The sequence below is a fragment of the Lepisosteus oculatus genome, chromosome 2 (genome assembly GCF_040954835.1).
Source record: "Lepisosteus oculatus isolate fLepOcu1 chromosome 2, fLepOcu1.hap2, whole genome shotgun sequence".
NCBI lineage: Eukaryota > Metazoa > Chordata > Actinopteri > Semionotiformes > Lepisosteidae > Lepisosteus > Lepisosteus oculatus.
The window spans coordinates 26,751,565-26,777,324 of NC_090697.1; the positions used below are offsets into that span (position 1 = coordinate 26,751,565).

Here is a 25,760-nt window from a genome sequence, read left to right on the forward strand (position 1 = left end):
TCTGAAAGATCTTACAAAAAGGACAAGCCTGGGAAAACAATAAAACTCTTGGGTGAAAACTGGCACATTTCAAATCTCAAAGGGGTGGTGTGGCATATCCGTGGCTTGGGATCTGCGGCTGTGGCTGGAAGGCTGCCGGTTTGTATCCTGCACCTGGCAGAGGAATCCTACTCCGTTGGGCCCCTGAGCAAGGCCCTTAACCCCAACTGCTCCAGGGGCACCGTATAAATGGCTGCACTCTGACCCCAAGCTTCTCTCTCCCTGTCTGTGTGTCTCATGGAGAGCAAGTTGGGATATAGTATGTGAAAAGACAAATTCCTAATACAAGAAATTGTATATGGCTAATAAAGTGATCTTATCTGACAGCCTGGTACCAGTTCTCCAAAATGAAAGATGAATGTAGAACAGAGTGATGGGTGTGTGGGACCCAAGGGACCTGACTATACATGGTAACTGTTTTTGTTTTTAAAGACTGGACTGGATAATGTTAGAAAAGCGATAGACCTCGAACGGTTGACAAGGATGGACAGTGTACCTCTGTTGCTTTTTTCTGTAGCTGAACAATTGGCACTGTGGGTAAGGGTCTGTGCCTGTGGCTAGAAGGTTGCTGGTTCAAGTCCTGTGGCTGGCAGAGGAATCCTACTCTGTTGGGCCCCTGAGCAAGGCCCAGCTGCTCCAGGGGTGCTATACAATAGCTGACCCTGTGCTCTGACCCCAAGCTTCTCTCCCTGTCTGTCTCTCATGGAGAGCAAGCTGTGATATGCACACATACTGTATGAATTCCTAATGCAAGAAATTGTATATGGTTAATAAAGTGATCTCTCTTTCTCTATATGCCCCACCTTGATAAAGATGCTGAGAGTTCAGGCCTGAATTAGGAAAATGGTCTACTGAGTTCTTAAACCACAGTTTCCATTACTAGGTTTGTACAACACTAGTGTTATGAAAGAGGCGGTAAAAATTCGTTTAATTCTCCGTTGAAATAAACCCTGCACTTTCTTCCATGTGTGATTTTACAGTGGATAAGAAAACCTTCACGACCTCAAGATTTATATTTTCTGTCTTTTGTGTGTGGCCCCTGTCACACGGATAAAACATAACATTTGCAGTCTTTTTGCACTGCTTTCCAGTCGAAGTTCAAAGAACTCCTCTTATCTGTCTTTATTCTCGGTTAGCGCTGGTCGCCGAGATCTTCAGAGACCGGAGATACATTTTACCTAGTTGTTAATTCTATCTACTCAAGATATCTATCTATCCGTTATGGTTAGCTAACTCCGTAAACTCTGTGGAAGCCGAGGTCTTTCAAACGTCGATCTTCCTTTTGCTTCTAAAAAAAAAGGAAAATAACCGTGGGATTTCACATGCAGTGATTAAGAAAAATAAAGGGCTTTTGGCTCGAGTATCAATCTCCGGTTTTGATGATTAAAATTGTAGTCAGAAAGAAAAAAAAAGAATACATATATATACCGTTTAATCAGGCTGCTCTCACTGGCATAACCTCTCCAGGCTCCTCTGAATAGAAAGCACAGAACAAAATGCGTTCAGGAGATGCTGGAAAATACGAGTCGACGCTGGATCAAAGGGGAAATACATAACAGATGCCTGGGCTCGCTGCCTCCCTCCCCTCTTCTCCCTGTCGGTCACACGTTGTAATCCCTTTCGTCTGAATTCAAGTCCAGCAGAAGGACTACCTCTAAGAGAGAGCCGTGACGATTAGAGAAAGTACTGCACTGGGATAAAGAGGGATGGGGCGATGTGCGAGTTTCCTCCAGACGTTTTCAAGTCGCCCCCTTCCAATCGAAGAAACACACCTTTGTGGTGACAGTTGGATTTCGAGCGGAGTCATTTGTATTCAAGGGAAAGCACGCAGTCTGGAGATAGGCGATGCACCGTCCAACTTTCACGGCTTTGTTTAAAACACTGACGTGGTTATTGAAAGTGCCGTTGATGTTGCTGACTGGTCGAGCGGCGCTCAAGGGAGGTTTGTTGTAATTGCTCTTACCTGAGAGAACGGAAGGACGGGGATTCAAAAGAATAAATTAAGGAGGCGAGGAAAGAATATCACCGCCTTTATTCAACCTGTTTTCAACATTAGAATTGCAAGTGGTGTTGCAGATAAAGAAGGATTTTGACACTTGTGATGAAACTACCGCTCCCGGTGACGGAGGATAAGAGCTGCTCGTCACAAAAGAAAACTGTCATAAAATTGCACTCAGCACCAACTTCAAGGAAAGGAAAACTCAATTAAAGGTAGGTGTGTAATTTCGTGCGCAAAGGCGGTCACCTGAATGAACAACAGTGCTTTAGCTGTATGAGGCGGAACAGGCGAGGGAGGTGGTGACACTAAAGAGGGACATTTGCACTGTGGAATGTCATAGTTCCGAAATGATTTTGTCACAGGGACGGTTTTGGATATATGCATGTCGGTCAAAATGGAGATGAGTTCAAAAGGAATAAAATCAAACTGCTCTGTTCTTTCTGATATATTTGTATATGTAATAATTGATTCTTTCAATGCGAGGGTTAAATGCTCAAGACAAAAAGGTCAATGGTCCATTCATGAAACGTACACGTTTAATGTTACAAATCGACATCGTAGTAATTATTTACGGCGCAAAGCTTCTTGCTGACAAGTAATCCATGGCCAATTATTTTTTGTGGTTTACGTCTTAAATGCCAATTTTAGAAGATAGAGCATTATATTCTCTTTAGCGACTATCAGTCTGTGACTTTGTTTCTGTATATACTGTAATATCATCCCATATCATTTTCCCCTTTTCCACTGGCACGCTATTCCTACTTTTACTATATACTATAATAATAATAGCATGTGAAATTTAAGATTTTCATTTTACCTTCCATTATTAAAAAAAACATAGTTATGTTCAAACATACAACGCATTGTATCGTTAAGATTGTCGGTGTCTTTCGTTTGACAACCTTCACGGATTACTAAACAGAACCCCAAGAGAGACATACACATATGGAGTTTTTCAAAGGTCAAAACTCAGCTAATTTTTCATTCGGATCAACTATTGAAAGCATTGATAAACCGAGAGCAAGTTCGGATTAACAGACTTTCACGCAAGTAGGTAGATCTTTAAATGCCAGTCCGCAGGTCAGAGACAGACGCTGCTTCTTGGAGACGGAACCCCACACGCTGCGCTGCTGCACCACAGCCGCGCTCTCTTCCAGATGTGGCCAGCTGCCGATCTCAGCGGGGAGAAAAACACTACCGGAGCACAGCTGGGGCTTCCTAACATTGTAGGGCAGAACACAGCCTAGATCCGGACACAGTGTAATGGAGTGTGTCCAAAACAGCCGTATCTCCAACACTGGACACTAATGATGGAACAAGAGCCGCACCATAGGGAATAAGGAGAGCGAGGTCGAATTATTTTTATGGCTCGATTTTCTCGGTTTGTCCAACAATATATGTTCCTAACAGATTTATGGCCACAATTAAATTTCGCGTCTTGTGTTTCTAAAATTTACAAATGTGTTAACACTTGTGTACAAATAATGCACATACAGCGTACACATAGACATGCGTTTGTGTATCTGTATGCAATTGCACAGATCTGCAGATTTCTTTTATTGTTGTTGTGTCCTCACGGTCGTATTTTTTTTTTTTTTTTTTTGTAGCGCTGAAAGATTTTAGTCCAAAATTAAAAATTAAAGACTTCAAGACTTCAAAATTAAAAGATTCACGAGTCTCAGCCTTGGCATACTCCAGAATTTCCGATTTTTTTTTTTTGTAATAGCCCTGTGATATTCAGCTGGGGTTTTGAGGAACACTAGGGTGCAGAGTTTGTAGAGTAGTATCCCTCCCAGCACAGAGCTTAAGAGCCTAAAAACAGTTTAACCTTTCTTCCTGGTTTATGACTCATTAATACAAGACATGAAAGAAATGTAGCATCTACTACATGCCCTGTTACATGTCACTATAACCATATTGTAAGATTTTAAGCACAGGTTTGGAAAAGGGCGGAAATTTAAATATACACAGATGTACCCAAATCTGTCCTTTTATTCTACTGCTTTGACTTGAATAATACCACCCCCAGGAAGTGTAAATAATATTGTTACTCAAAGTGCTTTGCGAAAGTGCTCTGTGTGGAAAAGTAACCCATCCAAATTAAAAAGGAAGCATTGGACTGGTATATTCCACTGTCCACTGTCCAAGCAGGGTGTCTTTGGCATCTCTCAAATGGCAGGCTTTTCAACTCTTGAAAAATCTGTAAAAATAATAACGAACATCGGAGATTCACGCATTTTTAGGAAAATGGATGGGTGTGGAGTTCTCGTGAGAGGGAAAAAGAGGAGACACACCCAGCAGGTTGCTTTTAAATATTGTCTAAATTAGGCTGTCTTGCATGTCTGAGCAAAGACAACTGAAGGAACTGACCTTGTTTAAACACTGGCTGCCTTTCATGAGCAGAAAGGCTTTCTCTCCACTCACATTTCTTCCTTTTTTTTCCTTTTATGAAAAAAAAACAGACACACAAGCCCCATGGACTGGTATTGAGGTTGGAACCAGATTTCAGTAATCTCTGCCAAAAACATCTGGAGTCACTTGCCAGGAATTCAACCTTTGCTGTTTATTTTCCTTAGAAGGAAAACTGTAAAAGACAGAGTTATAATAGTCAGGGAACCACTGAGTTCTCAGAAGATGTTTGGAAGCAAAAACAATTGTCTTAAACTGGATGTAATAGCTATAGTAGTATCTGCCCCACCTCTGGGCTGTTCTTCTTTCTCTAAACTTTTTTCAAATGAAACGTCCTTCTACAAATTAACTCTTTAAGCAGCCAAAGAAGAGTTTTATCTCTAGAAAACTTTTGATTTAAAATCCTTCATCAGTCAATGTGGGCAATAGGGTTTGAGCTGATCTAATTATCTTTAAAAATAAACAAGCCAAAAATACAAAACTACCTCTGGTTGGGGCACTAGTTCTTTGCAAGTTAGCTCCCAGCAAACGCAGGGACCCTTTTTTCTTGCCCAGGATCTGGAGCAAGTGAAGGTAAAAGGCTTGCTCATGGGCGCAGCCCTGGGTGCTTGGAGACTAAACCCATGACCCTCTTGTGATGTCATTCCCTCCCTCCCGCTGCCACTTGGCAACTGGCCATCCCTGGACTGAATGCAGTCCTCTTACCAATCTCAACCCGATTGCTCTGAGCCAGTCCTTCTAGATCTGGCAGCTTTTGAACTCCATCGATTCTGAAGATACAGCGCAGCAGCATCACTCTTGTTCCAAGCGAACCTGGGATCATGGATGAGGCGAGAGAAATCCCAGAGGCTAGGAATTTGTCCAGGTTGTGCTGTAAATATGTGAACCGGTGCTATTATTTTTGAAAAAACAAGTTTTTACATGTGATGGCATGAGACAATCTTATGGTGCAGTTAATATTTAACCTGTATAACATATTGTTCAGGATAAAACAAACATGCTTTTATTTTCATAACAATCAGCATAACAAAAATCATCCAATTTGCCCCCTTTTCAAACCTGGATATATTCTCTGAATAGCAGGATACGGTACATATCTTAGTCTGTCATACTCAAATGAACCATTTAATGCCCAAGACATGCACTTATAGCACAAATAGGTGCCCTGTTCTATATAGACCACATAGAGGTTCATGTTGTTTTGGCAGGGCACTGTATTTTGCGGAAAATAATTGCTTTTTTAAAGTGCAGACAACAATGTTTACCATGAAGAATTGTGTATATCTTTAAATCTACTCAGCAGGTGGTTTGCTCTGTATCTGTAGTATGTCTAAAATAATATATGATGTGGCCTCAGATATTCTGTAGAGGTTAGGTTAGCTGTACGTGATCTGTTGATCTGCATGCTATACAGGTGTAAAATGTGACTTGGGGACCATTACATTACTTTCAGCCTTTTCTGCAGATGTGGAGGCCTTTTAAAGGAAGTTCATTGTTCCTCTGACATGAGGCTATAACCCCTGTGTCTTTTTATTCTGAGACATGTGCCAAACCCTTGGCCTCTCACTATGTAGTTATGCTGGTACATCCTAGTCAAATTTGTCTATTTCTTTCACAGTGTGCTCCGACTTGCAAACAGGTTCCAGCCCAGCACCAGGCTTTTTTATGTACAGTTTTCAAATTAGCACTGGACTGGAATGCCTTTCTTGCAACCAAATTAGTCCTGCTTCGCCAACGCAAAGCTAGTTAAGGCATGTAAGAAACAAAGCAAAATTCATTTGAAAATGAAACCTCATTAGCTCTTTTATTAGCGGCAGTCAAAAAACTGTAAAACGCAGATAATAGGTGCTTGAAGGCAAAAATGAAGCTTTTTTGTTTGTTTCCCCAACTTACTAGAGAGCTCATTGGAATAACTGGTGGTTATTGCGGATGTGAATGGCCCATTCCTGCCTGGCTATGAGCACTTGGATTAAATAAATTACAAGCAGGGGACTAATTGCTTTGAGTTTTATTGCCTCCTCTTGACTCTTGGCAGAAGCTTCATTAAATAGGCTCTATGGGAAAACTCTGCCAGCAGTGCCACAGACTAACCTCTCCCAGATTTGTAGCTCACTGTTCATGCAGTGTTTTTGCTAACTGTGTGCAAGAGGTGCTAGAGAGGCCTTCTGTAGCGTGCAGCCCAGAAACACGGAAACATGTGGCTTTGCACCAGAGTTAGCGCTGAAAGGCTGGCAAAGGTTTTGTTAGTCCACCTTGGCTGAAGCCCCTATTCCAATGTACCACAAATTCAAAGTCTAGAGAGCATTTGAAAGTAACAGTAGAAAAAGGACCATATAGTGTAGCTGATAATCCTTTGGGCTTGTTCTCGTCCTTGTTGGCCTTGACTGGTTTAGTTGTCCATGCAAATATTTCTTCTTTCAAAAATGTTTTTGCGTTTTTTTTTTTTTATTTTGAAATATATATCCTTTGATGAAACATATTTCACTCAAAGTTTGGTGGCCAGTACATTTTTATTCAATTATTACAATGTGTTTGAAGACTGCCCAAAATAAGCAAAGATGTATTTTTTTATCCTCCAAATTATATAGTGTATTCAACAGAGACAGTGTTCTCAGGGTGTAGGTACCCAGACTTCTGACTTTCAGAACTTCATGATGAGGCTAACTGGCTCATCTAGCCTGTCTCTAGTTAATTCATCCCCAGATTTCTTCCAGTCATTTCTTGAAAGAAACCAAGGTATCGGCTTTAACAATATATCTATGTAGCTTGTCCTAGACTTCCAGAACCCTTTGGGTAAGGAATTGCTATCTGTTCTCAGGCTTTAATTACTTTCAGGTACTTTCCATATGTGTCCTCAGGATTGTCACTTGATTTTGAAGTCTGGTGTCTTGACTTCTGTGCCTTTGAATTTTCAACACTTGAATCAAGTACTCTTGTAGTCTTCTCTTTTAATATTAAAAAATATTATCTGTTTAAGACTGTTAAAGTGTAAGATATCTCTTTAAGCCTGGGGATGCATTGTATGTGGTCGCTCTTGTGATTGATCTTGTGAGTGATGCCAGACCAGCAAGTTCACAATCCGATGGAAAAAAAAGTAGGGCATAATTTTCTAAATGAGATCTTGAGAGTGCTTGCACATTTGTTATCTATCCAGTGTAGTTCATTTCAATTCTACACTTTTAACTTTATATTTTCACATGCTCTTCACCTTTGTTGGAGTTTGTTTCCCTCCACTGTCTAGAGGAGGAAGAAAGAGTGTCAACATTAAAGTGTGTTTTCCTTCATTCACAGAAAAAAAACTGCACTTTAAAAACTGTACACATTAAATGTTATCAGTCACTGTTTTGGCCAGTGGGATGTTCTTTCAATTTTCTATGCTACATTTTTAGTGTATGCTAATCATCCTATTTTTGTATCATCTTCAAATCTGATCAATGTATTATCCAAAAACACACTTTTGTTGCTTGTTCAGAGAACTTTAAGAAATTATTTAAGCAAGATCTAGATTTTTAGTCCAAAATAAAATTACCTTACAGAGGAACCTCCAGTTTAGTTCTATTTATTATCTTATATAATAAGACTTATTGGTCTGGAGTTACTTAGTTCAGACTGATCATCTTTTTATGGACAGGTACTACCCTTGTCTTGAGTGATGTTTGAGTGAGAGTTTTGTTGATGGTCTTTATTTTTCTCATCTCCATTAGTAAAACTAGTAGATCATCAGGCCCAGCAGATGTGCATCTTAAATTCTTCTACTGGTGCCTGTAGCAGCTCTGTCACATCTATGGTGATGCTAGCCACTGTCATGATTTGAAAGTTTCCCTTTATTGTCATTGATACATTTTAGTTCATCCTTTACTATTCTTTTGCTGTTGTAATGATGAAAAGAACTATATATTTTACAGTACATTAAGTGTTTTTTATATATGTTCTTATAATCTCCCCAGGGCAGAATGGTGGTGGTGTAGTTAGTACTACTGCCTCACAGTGCTGGGGCCCTTAAGTTTAATTCCTGGGGTGTTCTCTGTGTGGACTTCGGATATTTTTCTCCCTGTGTTTGTGTGGGCTGTCTCTGGGTGCTCCAGTTTCCTCCTACAGTCCAAAAGACATACTGGTAGGTTAATTGGCTTCTGGGGAAGTTGACCCTGATGTGAGTGTGTGCATGATTGCGCCTATAGGCTCCAGCTCCCCCATCACCCTGTATTGCATAAAGTGGTTAGGAAATGGATGGATGGCTAATCTCTCTAATTGATTTTATCTATTAGGGGGGTTGCTTTCTAGAATTTGATTTACTTACTCTGTAATCATTTGTTATGCCCTTCAAGCATTTCTTTTACCTCAATGCAGGCATTTCATGTTGTATGTGCTCTGCTAAACCGTTCTGAGTAAAGAAGCAATCATTGACCATGTCTCCCCTTTCAATTTAAACTGCTGATGTCCAGATTATGTTTTTTCCCAATCCATCTGAGGAAAACTAAAATCTCCCATGATAACGTCTTCTTCCTTTTTATGTACATTTCTTATTCCTTCACATGCGAATATATTATGATTCACATCTGAAACAGGCAGTTGGCAGCATCTTTTGAATAGTTTTTGATAAATCTGGCCTATATGGCTTCTGGGACCCTTCACTGTGGTCGGGTTCTTGTGCCTGAGTGCTCTTTTTGATATACAATGTCACGCATTTACAGTACCTCTTGCCTATTTTCTGTCTCTCAGAAATTCTGTGCTAATGTGATGCTCTTCTCTATCACTTCCTGAAGCTGTGCTTCTTTAGTTCTCAGCCATTAAATTTTCTTTTTTGTCTGTAGTGGATCTCCTTTGTGTTCTATTCCCTTCCATTCTATTTCTTTGGAATTAGATTATTTATCATAAGAAGATAGGTATCCCTCTCAATCAAGCATAATCCTTTGCACTAGTGCAGATAGTCCTTTCTACACTGTACAGTGTTTCCAACTGTCCAACAAAACTTAAATTCAGCACCCTGTGCCTTGAGGCATGTGTTATGTCCACGGATTGGTGTTTGCAGACATCTCTACTTTTCTTTGTATCCATTCAAAAGGCAATCTATATAATTATTCTTTTAAAAGTGCACTTTAGAGTATTAGCAGAGTAGTAAATTAACATTTATTGTTCCATATCTAATTTCCGATATGGGTTGGCAATCATAAAAGCAGGATTTCCTATATAAAGTTACAGCCTTCCTTAAAATAATGCAACGGGAAATATAAAAGCATTTGAAAGCGGTTACATGGCTAAAAATGAAACTTCTTTTCCAGGCTTTTGAACATTGATGTATTGAGAGGGCTCTTTCATGTTTCAGCTGTAGAGGAAGTTGGTTCAATAGCAGAAGGAGCACTTGCCAATTCTAGCTCTGTACTTCCAAGGAATTTAAAGAGGAATCTGCCAGGAAATCGCAAGATCTTGCATGCTTGTGCTGCAACTCCTGTCAGTCATGTTAGACGTGCTGCCAGCAACATTATGCCCAATTATTTTTTTTTAAGAGCATATGTCTTAAATTAGATTTCTTTAAACTGTCAAAGGTGAAAGGCTGGGCTGGACGTACTAGAATTTGTGCAAAGTGACAGATGGATGAAATGGACTTTTCCTGCTCTACATGACCACTGCAGTTTTGACGGAACAGTACTGAGCCTCTTAATCCCAGATCTCCACTGAACTACACCCAGTATTACAGTTAATTGGAAATCTTAAAATGCTGTCTGTATAAATGTTAATACCATAGCACTTTTCATTCATTTAATTACTTTAAACTCCACACTGATGTGTTTGACAGGTTATGTTACTGTAAGTGAAATAGACCATTGCACAAAAACGTAACAACATAAGAACACTTACGAACAAGAGATGTCAGAGTATCATCTTCCACAACATGGATAGAAAGCTTGTTCCACACTCAAGCTTGTTCCACAACCCTTTGGTAAAGAACTGCCTCCTGTGGTGAGTTTTAAATGCATTTCCACATAGACTCTTCTTGTGGCCTTTGATTGGTGTTTTACTGATCATTCTGACGTTCCCCAGGTTGCCCAGTCTTGAATTTTGTAGTACTGTTTTAGAATGTTATTTACAACTTACACAGTGCTTTTCAGTCCTCAGAATTTCATATAAAATGCAAATATCATTAGTTTACTAATGATCCTAAAATCTTGTTTGTTGATATAAACTAAAAAGAACAGTGTTCCTTTTACAGATCCCTGTGGTACTAATTACATTGCTCCAGTTTGAGCATTGACTCTATCTGTACAGTCTGTTTTCTATTTGATAAATTCTCTTTCCAAACACATCTCCCTGAATGCCTACCACCTGTAATTTGAGAAGAAATCTTTTATGAGGACCTTCTGAAACTCTAAATACACCACATCATAGGCTGTTTATCCATTACTACTGTTGCTTGGTCCGGAAGCTCAAACAAGTTGGTTAGGTATGACCTTCCTAATAATTGTTTACATTACATGTAATAGACGTCATATGCATTGGTCTACAGTATAATTACATGATTCAGTTTTGTCACCCTTCTCATGGTTGGATACTACATAAGCAATATTACATTACCTGCAATGGAGTAAATAATGATTTTATCCAAACATTTCATTAAAGAAACTTTAATAACTTGGCTGCTTAGTTTGTTCCAGACTCCCACAACACTTTGTGTAATGTAGTCCTTCCTGTTTTCTGTTTCAACTCTCCATAGATTCCACTGGAGTCCTCTGGTTTGTGTTTCACTGTTGATGTCTACACAGAGTAACGTTGTCCCGATTTGTCTATTAAACTATAGAAGATTCTCCCAGGACCCTCAGATACTCCATGGGAATATAATCCCATGCACCACCAGTCTCCACTACCATTATTTGTCTTAGAGAATGAAGTTTGCAGAGCTGAACTCAAGCGCTATTGAATGGGTTGTGCACTCTCTCATAGCAGAATGGAACAAAATGAAGTTGCAATACACATATTGTAAAAATTTAAAGACTTGAATCCCTTGTAAGTGGCAAAGGGATGTGATCTCTCCTGGGGGAATTACTGAGCTAGTGTCCCTGCTTTGGACAGAAAAGTAAGCATTGTGCTGGAATGTTATGGATTTAGTTGCTAATGGAGTGTGGCAACCTCCAACGCTGTTGTCCCCGACTTATGTGGGCTAAGGTGTTAATGTGACTATGTAGAACGCTTGACTTTTAAACAGGAGTGGCAGAAGAGCATTCTAATTCCTCTTGTGGAAATAAACACATTTTACAGGAAACTTGAAACAAATCCTGCAAGTGTTTTCTGGTGCGTTTTTCAGTGTCCTAGTTAAGTGGGTCAGAGCTTCTTAATCATAATAACACTGCACAACAAAGGCAGCTATACTTGTCAGGAATGATTTCTAGTTCTCTGCCTGCGAGATAATGACTCTGCTGACAAGACACACAGAACTCCTTCAAATGTACTTCATCAACATAGGCAGTGCACGCTCTTTAAAAAAGCCCCAAGGATTTCTTTTGTCTAAAGGTTAAGTACTGTCATTGTCAGGCTAATGATTAAAATCTTGCTCATAGGAAGGTTACGCACCCTTGAAAAGTCTGCATATTAGAGTGGTATCTAATTATCACTCCGAGACCTGTTGTGTGTCTGTGCTGTGTCGTGGCAAAAAGCAGTGGAAAAGTAGTGTTGTCATTTTTAAGCAGTGTATGGGCATGCCTGGCTTTAAGAACATAAGAAAGGTTACAGATGAGGGGAGGCTCTATGGCCCACATAGGTCATTTGTTTGCTAATTTGCTGATTGATCCAAGGCTTTTTTCCATCCACTTCATGAATGACAGCCCCTTGTGTAAAACAGTCCCTCCTGTTCTCTATTGTAATTCCATGTAGTTTAGTTTCCACTTCTGTGATCTGGTTCGTATTTCACTGTTGATTCGATAGTCCATTGCTTTGACTCTATTACCACCTTTCAAGATTTTCAATACAGTACTTGAATAAGCTGTTATTGTAGTCTTTTCTGTTCAAAGCTTAGATTTAGTATTAGCAGTCCTTTTAGGCTGCTGGTTGTTCTTTTTTGACTACATCTTTCATACTCACAGTACAATACCCCACATTGTCTAGAAGTTATGAATGGTGTGTCAACATTAAAGTCTACTGTAAGTCTTTTTCAGGCTCAGTGTTTCCCATTTATGGCTCAATTGTGGCATACCCTACTGGTAGGTAAATTGGCTTCTGGGAAATTTATCTCTGGTGTGAGTGTGTGCTTTTGTGTGTCCTGTGATGGACTGGCATTCAATCCAGGATGTATCCTGCCTTGTGCCCATTGCTTGCCAATATAGAATTTATACTGCAAGGAAAATGGATGGATGTTTCCCAATTTTATTTATAGTTCATCTTTCCGTATACAACACTCTGCCCTTATCTAGGTTAAGTGCCCTCTGATTGGTGTTTGCCCAATCTTGAGTTTGTCTTTTTGAGTTCCTTTTGCAGTTTCTACAGTTTGCTAATCCTCCTGTTTTAGTATCATCTGTGAAATTGACTAGTTTGCTAACTATACTGGAATTTATATAAATTAGGAAGAGCAGTGGTCCTAATGCAGACCCCTATGATTTTATGGAGCATTTACCTCACATCTTTGTTTTCTATCCATTAACTAGGTTTCAATCCACATACAGTATATGCTTTTCCTTGATTGCCTACAACCTACAATTTAAGAATAACCCTTAATGAGGAACTTCAACAACCACCTGCTGGAAATTTAAATAAAGCATATCTTACATTCTGTTTGTACTCATTACTTCTGTTGCTCATTCAAAGAACATATAGATTAAAAGATTTTATAATGGTTTTCTGATAGCAGATGGTTACACTAGTTTAGTTCCAATTATTAAAATCATTAATTACAATCAGTGTCACATGTAGTACAAGTAATATGTGGTATTACTCCTGTCTTAGTAAGATCACAATTACTAAATCATTGTCTGTTCCATTCCAATTCATTATTCCTTAAATTCAAATCCAACATCAACTACACTATCCACACAACACCTGCTACCCCTCACATCTACCTACTAATAAAGGTCCTTCCAAGTCCTTTATACTGTATATTGTTCTCCCAGTTCTCCCTTGTTAGTTGGATTGGGTCCTTCTTTTGATAGGTCAGCTGACTTCTCTTTGTGGCCATTTTGGTTAGGTCTATTTAGAGTAATGTAAGAAGATCACTACAAAAATACCTATCCTGAATGACCTGCCCCAAGTGATCTTGCAGCACAGAGCCAGCATGTCTTGTTTAGTTATATTCAGATGGTAGAATTCCACCCAGGGAATAGTAGTCAGAGGAACATTTTGTCTTTTCTAGTTTGTGTCACAGCCATTCTTTTTACAATGTCAATGGGTTTATTAACCATCGATAGCATCATTACAAATTCCTGTTGTAGTTCTGCTAATATTAGAAGGCGTCATCATTGGAAAGCCCTGTCCTATGGTAAAATGGTAACTACAGTACAACACAAAGAGATTGTCCTATTCACCCCTATTCAGTGGACATCCCTCCATAAAAACATTAGACCCATCAGCTATTTCCCTGGTTCTCAGTCATATAACACTGCACAAAGGTGAGATTGAACTTGCCCGATGTTTTGAAGGTGGTTTGCAAATTGTAACATGCTTAGTGTAGGTGGGATTGACTTTATGATGGCAATCAGCTCTGATAAAAAACTCAGAAGTAAGAGAAGGGTCTGTCTGTTTTGTTCCGTGGGGGTGTGCAACCTCAACCAAACAGAGCTCAGCAAGCATGTTTCTCTGTGTGAGGAGGATCACGCAACTTTGGCGCACATAAAGGATCACTGTGGCTTTGGTCACTTAATAGGAGCAGTCTCTTCATGTTACAATAGTCCTGAATGCTGTCAGAACCTCTGTAGTCCACTGAATGGCAGGAGTGTGTATTCAGATCTCTTGGCACAAGTCATAGACATTCATGGAAGCCATGATTGGCTGATATTCATCAACACTTTGGGAGAGTTTAGAGGGTCCTGATGCCAAACAAATAGTTGACATCTCATCAAGACCATGAGTGTTAATACTGCTGAGTGGAGATGGTTTAAATGCATCGTCAGGACTTAAGAGCAGTTTTGCTCTGGATTTCTACATATTTCATTTACAAAACACACCAAAGCATGGAGGTAGCATACAAACTCCTCACAGAGCAAGGTTTCCATTTACAGCTTTTCAAAAGTCTGGTAGACATGTGGCAAGTATGGTATATGCCTGCAGATCAGATTAAAGATTGAAATGCACTCATGTGCTCTAAGCCTTGTATTCTGTTGTGCTTTCCAGTAACAAATGTAAAAAATTATAAAAAAACTAGATGGGTTATGTTGGCATGGTATGGTTAATTGTTCTGTAGGGAATCAACACATTGCAGGGGAGTTTTCGTAATAGTTACCCCATAAACTGAAGTTATTGCTAGATTAGCTGTCAGTCCCTTTTGCTATTTTCAGTGTCCAACTGCATCTCAACCATGTCTCCCAGATTTCTTGTTTCTTCGGTATAAAAATGTATTTTCATTTATCTTGCCTGTAGACAGTAAATTGTGCATTTAGGACATTAGAGTTTGCTGGAGACTCTACTTAGTCTAATTTCTGTCACAGTTTTGTAAATGAGATCTTAACCACTGTGCTCCGTAAATTTAGTGTTATATCTTTTCTCTTGATTCTTCAAGGTTTTCAGAATGTATGCTAATGTCTTGACCTTGTTTATTGATGTCTGGATGGGGACAGTAAAGAGTCCACTGAAACACCTCAGTCTTTTCTAAACTGCTTCCTCAAGTTCCTTGCCATTCATTGTTATACTGTATATGTATTATAGTGGTGATGCTCCAGCATTTTAATACAGTACAGTATGTGAGCAAGGCAGTTCCTTCTTCCTCATGAAAACCATTGTGTTTTTTGTTTTGGTTATGGAATGATCGATTCCCTGGCATCTGCTCTGCCGATGTTGAAATATTTTGTGGGATTCATCTGCTGCACCGTGTCCTGGTGACTAGCGGGCGCTCAGAAGTCTCCTGGTGAACTCTGTTTGGTGTAAACATGAGGCAGGGAGGAGGCTGCATTCTGTCACACTTCACTGCAACCATTAATTCCAAAATAAACCTGCCCCAACAGAGATACTTCCCTAGAGCTCGGGAGCAGAACAAGACGTGGCCACGTTTGACAGAATTTCAAGGGGAGCAGCTGCGGTTTATAATGAGGTTAAAGCCAAAGAAAGGCCGTGTACATTGCAATTTGGGCACTGCAATGTCAGGTCAGTAGAAATGCAGTACATTGCAGGAGGAAAATGCACTCAATCTGTTCTTTGTTACTAATGCTTTACATTTGTATGCATATTCTTTGTGAAGTCAGGGATCTGTAAAAAAATTAGGATTAAGAATAGTAATTATGAATTAGTGAAAGATTAAGAATAGTGACAAATTCAAGGAATTCTTGAATTACGATTAAGAGCAGGATGCACTTCTTTACTCTAAAGGCTGTTGGAGTGTGGAACAAGCTACCCAAGCATGTTTCTTACAAGAACCAGCTGAATGAAAGAAATTAGATACTAACTACCAAGGGTTAGATGGGCCGAATGACCTCCTTTTGTGTGTGACCTTTCAATTCAATTGCAAAAGTCAGCAGATATTAGGGGATGTTACTAATTGCAAATCTATCCAAGCATAGAGTATATCAGAAGAAAATATATGAATAGTTTGTTTATTTATTTATTTCAATTGTGAATTAAATAATTAATTAATGAAATGATTGAATCTTGATTTTCCTGGCCAAAGTACTTTGTACCGTAAACATAATCTTTTGGCAAGCATAATACTCAAGTCACTAAAAACCTTCTGAGTTAATCAGAAAGTCCTGATTGAGAATTGCTTGCTGCTGTAATGATTTCAGATAGATACTGAAAGAATCAAAACTATATCATTCAAAATCAAAACTTATGCACCTAATCGATAAACCCGATAAACTCTTTTACATTTTAATTCAGATGTAAAAGAGATCACAAGGTTGTACAGGGTGACTTTTTAGTAATTTGATATACTGTCCATGCATTCCAATAAGGTTTGATTGTATGACTCCATTCATGCACACTACCCATGGAGAAGACTATTTGAAACAGAAATGTTACTATATAATCACTGTGGCATAGTGTAATAGTGGTTAGTGCTGCTGCCTCCCAGGTAATGCCTCCTGGGATTGGTTCTGGAAAGGGGGACCATTTGTGTGGAGTTTGTATGCTACCTCAATGCTTTGGTGTGTTACCACCTGCTCCAGTTTCCACCCCTCTCCCATAGACAGACTGTCTAGTTTAATTGGTGTCTGTAATTTGTGCTTAACGTGGGCTGTAATTAGTCTGCAAGTATATGTGTGTGTCTTGAGATGTGCTGATGTCCAGGGTGTAATCCTGCACTGTCCAGGGTGTAATCATGCTTGCCAGGCTCTGGGTTGCTGTGCCCCTTACCAGGGAGAAAGCAGTTTTCTTGCGATGGAGGATGATTTCTTACTAATTTTTCCAAAAGCCTTTGCTAGCCAATAGGTGTGTTCTCTGTACTCAACTGGCTGCTCCTTCATCTTGCCGTGATTCTTGAACACTAGCCTTCAAAACAAACCAGTTCCTTAAAGTGATCAGACAGCACAGTATGCATCACTGTCGGAATATGGATGAAGTATATGCTGTATATGTTTTTGCGCTGCATACATATAATTTAGTCACAACAGTAGGCATTGCCTTTGAAAGCCTTGCTGAGAATAAATTAATGTTGCAATTCTGTGCAGGACCAACATAAAGACATGGAAGCAGTTTCCCTAGGTGAAAGTGTTCCATCGGCGTCCCTTCTTAAAGGAGTCTTTGACTGAGAATTCTCTCTCTGTCTCCTCGTCATGCTTGGCAGCTGCTGTTTAGCATTCTGCCGGCTGCAGTGATGTTGTGTGCGTGAGGCTCTCTGTGTGTTCGGTTGATGTCCTACGGGACAAAGTCAACCCCATGGACTGAAACAGGAGCCAGCTTCACGTTTTTGCGCCTCTGCCAGTGTTTTGACTGAACCAGAGCATTCAGGTCCAAGCAAGGTTCCCAGAGAGCGAGCTCTGTCTCGCTCCCCTGCTTCTGCCTCGCGCCTCCAGACTGCAATTAACTTCTCATCATCAAAGAGAATACCGAGCAGGGAGACAGGCAGCAGGAGAGAGGCAGAGATAAGACACAAGAATGGGTTTTGCCGCTGGAGTTGGGACTGTTTGAACAGAGGCGGCGAAGCGACGCTCTTTGGGTGAGAGCGTGCGTTTTTAGTCTCGCATTCCTCAGAGAGAGAAAGAGTGAGGGAGGCTGAGAGAAAAAAAAAAGCCCTGAGGGAGATTTTTTTTCTCTGTGTTTCTAAAGAACAAGAAGTCTTCCTTTATCTGTTGAAAAGCAAATAGAATTGCCCTTTTCCAGTAAGCTGTCTGACGTGCACGGATTACTAGCGTTGGAAAGATGGCAACATCTTAAGAGCAGACAGATAAAAGCAAGACAGAGAAGCCTGGGCTGGGAAGGAGAGAACTCCTCTGAGATGATGATGGCACTGTGTTTTTCAGAGAGTCGCGATTAAGAGGTGCCCAAGGTAGGTGACAGCTCCTGAATAGCTCCTAATTAACCAAAGTATTTCTTAATCTAATAAATTGCTTGTTAACGCAGATCAAGATAAGCCTCTGCATCATTTTGGGCATTTTATCTTACCAAACAGCTAATTTTCCCTTGCAGAGGTATAGCGGGGAATGTTCTTGAAAGACAGCACTAAATGAACCTTTAATCCTGTTCTCTGCCCTTATGTCTGTGTATAAGGACACAGCACAGAACTGCCACTTTTTGAACATCAAAGCCTTTTTGCAATAATGCTCCTCTCTTCTAAATTGAGGCTTTCATTTTGCCTTAGGTCTGCACATTTTGTTTCTGTTTTACTGTAGTATGATTGGAAAAGTGGGAAATAATACACAAAGCAAAAACAGAAAACACATGGTCAAATAAATAACCATTTAAATAAGGATGGCTCCTGAACAGCCACAATGAGTGGTTCCCAACACAATGTGACAATTGTGAACACTGCTTTTACAGTACTATAAATAGGTAAATATGGGTTCATGCTGTTACCCATGTAAGTCTAGAATAGTGTTCGAATTAATTGAAAGATAGGCAGAGAGAGAGGTGGGAGTGTTCAGGTGCTCTCTGGGTCCCTGTCCATCTGAACACAGAACCTCCCTGGGAGGGGTGTGGCTGTGGGTGGTGGGGACATGGTAACGGATCTGCAGTGTGTGGGGGGGAGGGGGCGTGGCAGGAAAAAGTTTCATTGAGGACCTGTGCTGAAGGGGATATGGAGGTTTGCAGAGGGAATAGAGACACTGTCACTGTTCTCACGGCTCACACAAGCTTAAATAAAACAGACAGGCTGGCTGGTGGAAAATCTCTGCCCAACACTATGTGTCATTCCTTCTTGAGGATCCGTTGTGTACCCCAGAGCAAGGATCCTCAACCAAAATTAAGATTTTGCATTGCACTGTCATTTTAAACACCATTCCAGAACTCCTACTAATTATGCTAATAGGTTTACTCAGACATGTAGGTCTACTTTTTTCCTATGTGCTCAAATGTATTTATTGTTGAATGTATTAAAATATAAGACACTTTAATGCCCTGTAGGTATATAAGACAAGTTAAAGATTTGATCTTGCACCTGGATTATAGTGACACATCTTGCTTAAGGGGGTGTTGCAGAAATATACACTTGTTCTTCATTAGGCTGAATCACTGCAGTGGCTTTTCACAACACACCGACCACTAGCTCCCTCCCTGTAATGCCAGGTGTATTCAAACCAGCGAAAATGTTGCATTGGAAGGAAAATATTTTTTTCATTTGGTTTTCTACCATCCAGGATTTTTGGAGTGAAGGTTCTGCTTGTGATCACAGAATGACACAATTTGCAGAACACTGATTAAGCTAGAAGCTACATACATCTAACATCTGGTTAAAGAATGTAGATGTCAAAGCAATTCTAGTTTCCTTTTTTTTTCTTGCTGCAGCCTCCAAATGACTTAAGATGAAACACAAAGTTTTCAAGTGTGAACTGAGGAGGTGTTAATACATTTTGCCCTTGCATTACAGATGCTGATCTCGCCCAAGGCTTGTTCAAATCAGACAAAGTGATCATTGATGTTTTTCAGTTATTCCAGAGAGCGCCGTTCACTTTTAGACACATATCTGCCGGCCATTTCTTAAGAACAACTGTAGGGCAGGTCTACGCAGGGTCATTGTACAGTACGTGCTTGCATGGAGCACAACATTTTGTGTTCCACTGGAGTGCTGAAAAATCACGTCTTTTTCACAGGTTGTGCAGGGACTGGTTTCCAGGAGCTGTATAGGCAATACAAGGGTGAAAGCTTAATATTTAAATATTGTACTCTGTATAACAAAAGAGACAATGGTGTAGTATGTAGTAGTTATGAATAGCAGCTCGTTCCTCAGTGGCTGTTCTTCCTCTCCTCTGCCAGCCCCGAGCGCGTGAGAGATGACCCTGGTCTTGTCGATGAATCCCTTCTGCGATCACGCTGCCTCTGAAGGAGATCCTGCGGCCCCACAGTACCAGCCCATCTGGGAGTCAGAGCGCTTCAGCAAGAGCTGCGTCTCCAGCCCCTCTCCACTGGAGTGCGCTGTGGAGCAGCTGGCAGAAGGTAGTGGCACCTCAGGGCCTGACAATGTACCACAGGCGGACAGAACTCCCCAGCCTCCTTGCCACTAGCTGGTTCCCAAGTCAGTCCGGTCATGCCACATGAATGGAGTGGCTTTCCAGCATTGTCCTAGTCACAACTTGTTAACATCACAGTGCAAACACATACATGACCACTTATTTCCTTTCCTTTCAATAAAAAGTGTCTACTGTGTATGCTAGTGCTCTCTTAAAGAAAATGTGCACTGAAAATGAAAATTGCTCAGAAATTTGGACGATGCTGTTGTGATACATTATTTGGGCTCTCTGAATTATGTATCGCTCATATGAAAGGGAAATGTTGTTTTTGAACTACTGAATGTGAAATTTGACAAAATTTAGCATAAAACATGAAACCACAAAATACTGTTGTTCTGCTCCCTTCAGGCCATGTCTGCTGCAAGTGGAGGCCCCCGATTTGTTCAATGATAGAAGAATGGGGTTGGCATGGCAGCATGGTGGTCAGTGCAGCAGCCTCTAGGGTCCCGGGTTAGATTCCAACCATGGACACCTTCTGTGTGGAGCTTGCATGTTCTCCCTGTGTCCGTGTGAGTGTTCTCTAGGATGCTCTAGTCTCCTCACATTCTGTAACTAACAACAAATCGCTGGTTAGGTTAATTTTGTCCACTGAATCCTGTGTGTTTTCTGTGTCCTGTGCTGGACTACCCCAGTCAAGGTGTAGGTTTCAGGATGGGCTCCAGGATGAATCTAACTTTCTGATAATGGTGGATAGAAGAATATGCCTGTGTATGACATCAGGCTTGTACATGGCTTGTATATAACACCAGACCAGCTGAGCGCTGGTCTCAGCACCTGTCCCAGATGTGGTGTCACATAGAAGAAGGTATACATTTCAAAAAGACCGTGTTTCATCAAAGAACTGTCTCATACATTTCACAGTGTTCCATCCTTTTTGATTTATCTCTCCAGAGCCCCTTTACAGAAGAGCTCCAGATCATGTAGCTGCTTCCCGGATTGCCTACTTTAAAAGGAAGTATGTGGAAGATGAGGACTCCCATCTTACCTTCAGGAGCTGCTGTCAGACAGTGAGTGTCATTTCACAAGCTTTCTCTCATGCTCGTAACATTTTTATTATGTATTTGCTTAACAGACATCCTTATTCAGGGTGATTTGATGAATATGAAGTACATTCAAGGAGCAATAATCCAAGTACATCAAGAATAAATTAATAAACTGATAAGGCTAGTACACACAGACAATACAACACAAGTACACTACAAATTAAGAATATACATATAGTGTGGAAACAAAAAACAGTCTGATAGTGTTTCATCACATCAAATCTTGGATCAGTTAGGTACTACAATCCAAACAAGTATTTCCACACAAAAGATCAATTTATAGATGGCAAGTATTTGAGGAAATGTGTGAGCATTGTTTTGAGATTTGGTTAATAAACAACAGGAGGTACAGAATATTGTACAAACAGTTCTTTCCGGATCCTATGCGGATGACACAATCCAGAATAGTGAGGAAGGAATACACTAGGAAAAAGTCATGCAGGAACAGGGATGAAAACAGGGGTATGTGTCCATACGGTGCTGGTGATCCGGGGAGGTGTGGCCGAGGTGAACAGTCCAGAATAAATCCAAAAGGGGAAATCCAAAAACGAAAGCAAAAGGTCCAAGGCTGGGAAATCCGTCCAAACAGGAGATTAAAATCAGGTGCCAGGTCAGGACCGGCGGGGGGCACAATGACAGGAGCAGGAAGCTAAAAAACATAATGGAGCCAAGCGTAACCAGGTCCCGGGCTCACACAATGCAGAGCGCTGGGTGAACTGAGCGCCTGGCTTTTAAAGGCGAACAGAAACAGGGACGAAACAAGGAACAGGTGGCAGGAATGATACAAACGAGGAAGGGCTGGAGCGCCCTTAAGAGGAGGGGTTGCGATCGTGACAAATATGGGTGAATGTACAACTGGTTTAATGTTATTAGCAGAGTACCACAGGATACAGTACTAGGACCACTGCTCTTCCTAATTTGCAGTACCTCTTGACTTATCCTTGTCCCTTTAAAACAAGAACTAAAATGTAATAACATTTCACAAAAGATTTATGAATTGGACAAAGTGCCTTGCTCAAAAAATGTAAAACAATACTTTTACAATACAATAACAAACAGTAACAAAGTCATATTCGTCATAAATGATTCATTTAAGCACAGAAAACACATTTACTGTTTTATAAATCCTCTTTTGGGATAGATTGTATTGACTAGGTGGCTCCAATTATGAGATTTTGTCACTTCTGAGGGTGGGTGTTTGGCTATTCCATCAGACAGAAGGATGTGGTCCTTCAGACCCTCTAGATGCCATTGTTGAACGGCCTTCTTGAGTTTGAATCTCGAATGTTCATTCTGACTCAGGATCTGAAGATTGAGATGGCCAGCCAAGAACATTTTAAGTTAATCATTCCTTTGTCAGTTTGCATGTTTACTTTGGATTATTGTCATGGTGGAGTGTTCATTGTCAGCCAAGCCTCAGTTTCTTAGCAGAGGTGTTTGGCCAAAACTCTGGTATGTGGTAGAGTTCATGACTTCATCTTGTCGAGGCCTCCAGGATCTGTGATTGACACAAAACAAACCCATAACACATAATAAACCCCCTCGCTATACTCACAGTGGACATGAGTGTTTTCCCCTCACATGCTTCACCTACGTAATGCTGATGGGGATGTCCAAGAAGCTCAATCTTCATTTCATTTGTCCATTAGACATCTGGGTTCTCAAGGATAATACATTCTTTTCATTCCTCCTGAGATCTTCATTGTTTAACTGAATAAACTTTTTGATTAACTGGACTGATGCTGCTTCCCAGATATGATAAAGGCGATAACTTGAAGAGTCCCATAACACAGCTGGTTTCTTTAAAGGCATTAAAAGGCAGGAGAAATTTTGGGACAGAGCAAAGTCGATTCTTTCAATATAGTGCTGGAACAGTCTAGAACCTAACAGGTACTATCAAGCAGACTGATTCTTTAGGTCTTAATCTGAAGAGGGAGGGGGGAGTGCGGGCGGGGGGGTGGGGGGAAAATAGAAAGAGCAAAACATTTCAGCTGTAAAGCCTTCTTCAGGTGTTATTTGAAAGCATGAATGTGTGTTCAGTAAATCATTGAAGAATATTAATAAGCCCAGACCCTTACGAGGGAAAACCAAACCAGAGTTGAGTTGCCGAAGTCCGTACTTGGGTTGCGTTAAAAGAGGATCACATTCTTATGCCGTTACTTTGTTGTCAAAGGAAACAAAACCTTTGCGGATGTTTTCAGTCTCTAATTCAGTGACAAAATGTGAGGCGAATATCCCCATTATAATTAACATCTCGGACCCCGCACCCTTTTCCTGTCCGGCAGGTTATGCCCGCCCTGGAGGAGCGGGCGCACGTGCTGCGTGTCTCCCTGGACAAACTGCGCTTCATCGAGGACCCCGAGGCGTTCCTGCGCCGCTCCGTTCTGGTCAACAACCTGCTGCGCCGCCTGCGGGCCGAGATCTTCCTGCAGAGTGACTGGTGCTTCCCCCCACCCCCTCCATGCTCTCCCCCCTCCCCCTCCTCCTCCCCAGCCCCGCCCTGTCCCTGGGAGGCCCCGCCCCCGCGGCCCTGCTTCGCCGGCCCCCTCGGTGCCCAGGGACCTTACCGCAAACGCTTCCGGTTGATCCGCGGGGAGGGCGAGGAGTGCTTCCAGGGCTGCTGCTGTTTCTACGGGGGCCGCTACCTGCGCCTGCCGTTTCCTGTCTGCGAGGAGGCCGCTTCTTCCTCTCACTGCCCTTCTTCTTCCTCCTCCTCCTCCTCCTCCTCCTCCTCTTCTTCCCCGCTCCCTCAGCTGCTCCCCCTTGAGGGTGGAGAGACCAGACTGGACCTGTTTTATCCCTGTCTGGACCTGCCACCGCCGGTGAACCAGGTGGAAGTGGAGGTCAAGGAACGTTCAAAGCTGAGGGACAAAACAGGCTTTTGGGAAGGAGCGCATGGGCGCATCAAAACTGCAGACAAGCAGCATGAGAAGAGAGAGGCGCACTGTGAAACTGCAGGCCATTCGAGCTGGAGTGTGGATACAAGTGAAGCTGGGCAGGAGCCCATGATGTGCTGCCAAATGAGCAGAAAAATATAGGAAAAAGGACACGTTTTTTGGAAATAAGCTGGAGTAGTTTTGTGTGTACCGTGCTGCCGTTGGGGTGCGTGAGTTCACAGCGGGTTTGCCACGGGCTTTGGATTTTAGAAAAAAATCTATATTTTCTGTTGTCCAAAGCAGCTTTTGTGTCTTTGTCTTTGCAAAAAGAAAAGAATCTGAATTCCCCCCCAAAATGGAGAATGTAGACTTTAAATACAATAGCACAGCAAAATGTTGGACCACAAAATGGGCTGACTGAGCAAAGACAGTCGATTTTCACAGCAACAATAATGTGTGGTGCCTTATTTTTGTAATGTTTATATCTCAATTTTGTTTTTTTTCCTGTAATGAAATGGTTTGTATTTTGGAGATCCTGTTAAAGAAAAGTGATTTGGAGCACTTCTGAAATAACAGCTTGGACACTTGGAACATGAATACCACTGACAGAGCTGAAGCAGATGATGAATAAAAAAAAACAATGAGGAAAGAAGAACAATTGTACACACTTCTCCTCTAGGAGGGATGTCCTTTATCCAGCGTTATTTTCCTGGCTTTCCTCAGTACACTTGGTAACACTTACTGTACCTAAAACTGTACCAATACTGAGGCAGATTGAGATACTAGTACCAATACAGGTACCAATGCCAATGCGTGCATAAAAGAGGGAATTAAAATGTTACTCATGAATTTTCAGCCAAATAACATTTGCTTGGCTGGTTCCACGAAAGTGTCTTTTGTTTCAGAAAGCTGGTTACAGTATGTACAAACTGGGAGATTACATCCAGGACAGATGTTCTACAAAAATTCCAGATACCTCGCACTTATTTGATTCCTCGTTTGGCATTCTACAAGTCTTCTTTCTGACACAAGCATCTGCTGATATTGGTTTCCACCTTGAGCTTTTTTAAGTATTTTCTGGCCTGAATCGCAAAATCCAATGATTCTTGTCTGTTTAAAAGTCTATATTCGGGGAAAGCGAATATAAAAGGACCCACATTTCAATTCTTTCTTTTTACGTGTTATTTTTTGCGAGTTTTCTCTCTGTTACTGAGTCTCGTCTTGGAAAGGCACCCAAAGCTCTCTAGCATTAAAAAAACTAAAACTGAGCAATACAGCAGTGTCAGGATAGCATTTCAAACTAAAAGCACAAGTATCTGCATTTAAAAAATGAAACAACTCTCGTTAGGAATATAAATGCTTTCAAAAACATTTTGTATGTGATTTTTGTGACAGCTGTAAAAACTGTAATGAATAAACCAAAAGAATGACTATATTGTTGTATTGTATATTCCCTTTTATTCTGACCAACAGTTCACAAGCCCAGCCCTTTCGGCAGTGTTCAAGTGGGTCAGCCCATGTACTATCCCAGTACTGCAATCTAACACTTCCTTTACTTCCTGTAACTATTGCACAGAACATTGCCTGTTGTACACTGTAGACCCACACA

General features: G+C 41.0%; 1 protein-coding gene across 3 annotated transcripts; it reads left to right on the top strand.

The window, feature by feature from the left end:
* The first annotated feature begins 1,545 nt into the window (after positions 1–1,545).
* On the top strand, positions 1,546–25,584 carry sertad4 (SERTA domain containing 4). 3 transcript variants are annotated; one of them, XM_015357295.2, is made up of 4 exons: positions 1,546–2,250; positions 19,979–20,158; positions 21,124–21,239; positions 23,561–25,584. In XM_015357295.2, the coding sequence occupies exons 2-4, from the start codon at positions 19,996–19,998 to the stop codon at positions 24,311–24,313; spliced, it is 1,032 nt and encodes a 343-aa protein (XP_015212781.1). In that variant the 5' UTR covers positions 1,546–2,250; positions 19,979–19,995; the 3' UTR covers positions 24,314–25,584. The 3 variants fall into 3 exon arrangements, with proteins under 3 accessions (XP_015212781.1, XP_015212811.1, XP_015212788.1); XM_015357325.1 differs by lacking the exon at positions 1,546–2,250 and adding an exon at positions 5,171–5,320; XM_015357302.2 differs by lacking the exon at positions 1,546–2,250 and adding an exon at positions 13,383–18,056.
* The last annotated feature ends 176 nt before the right edge of the window (positions 25,585–25,760 follow it).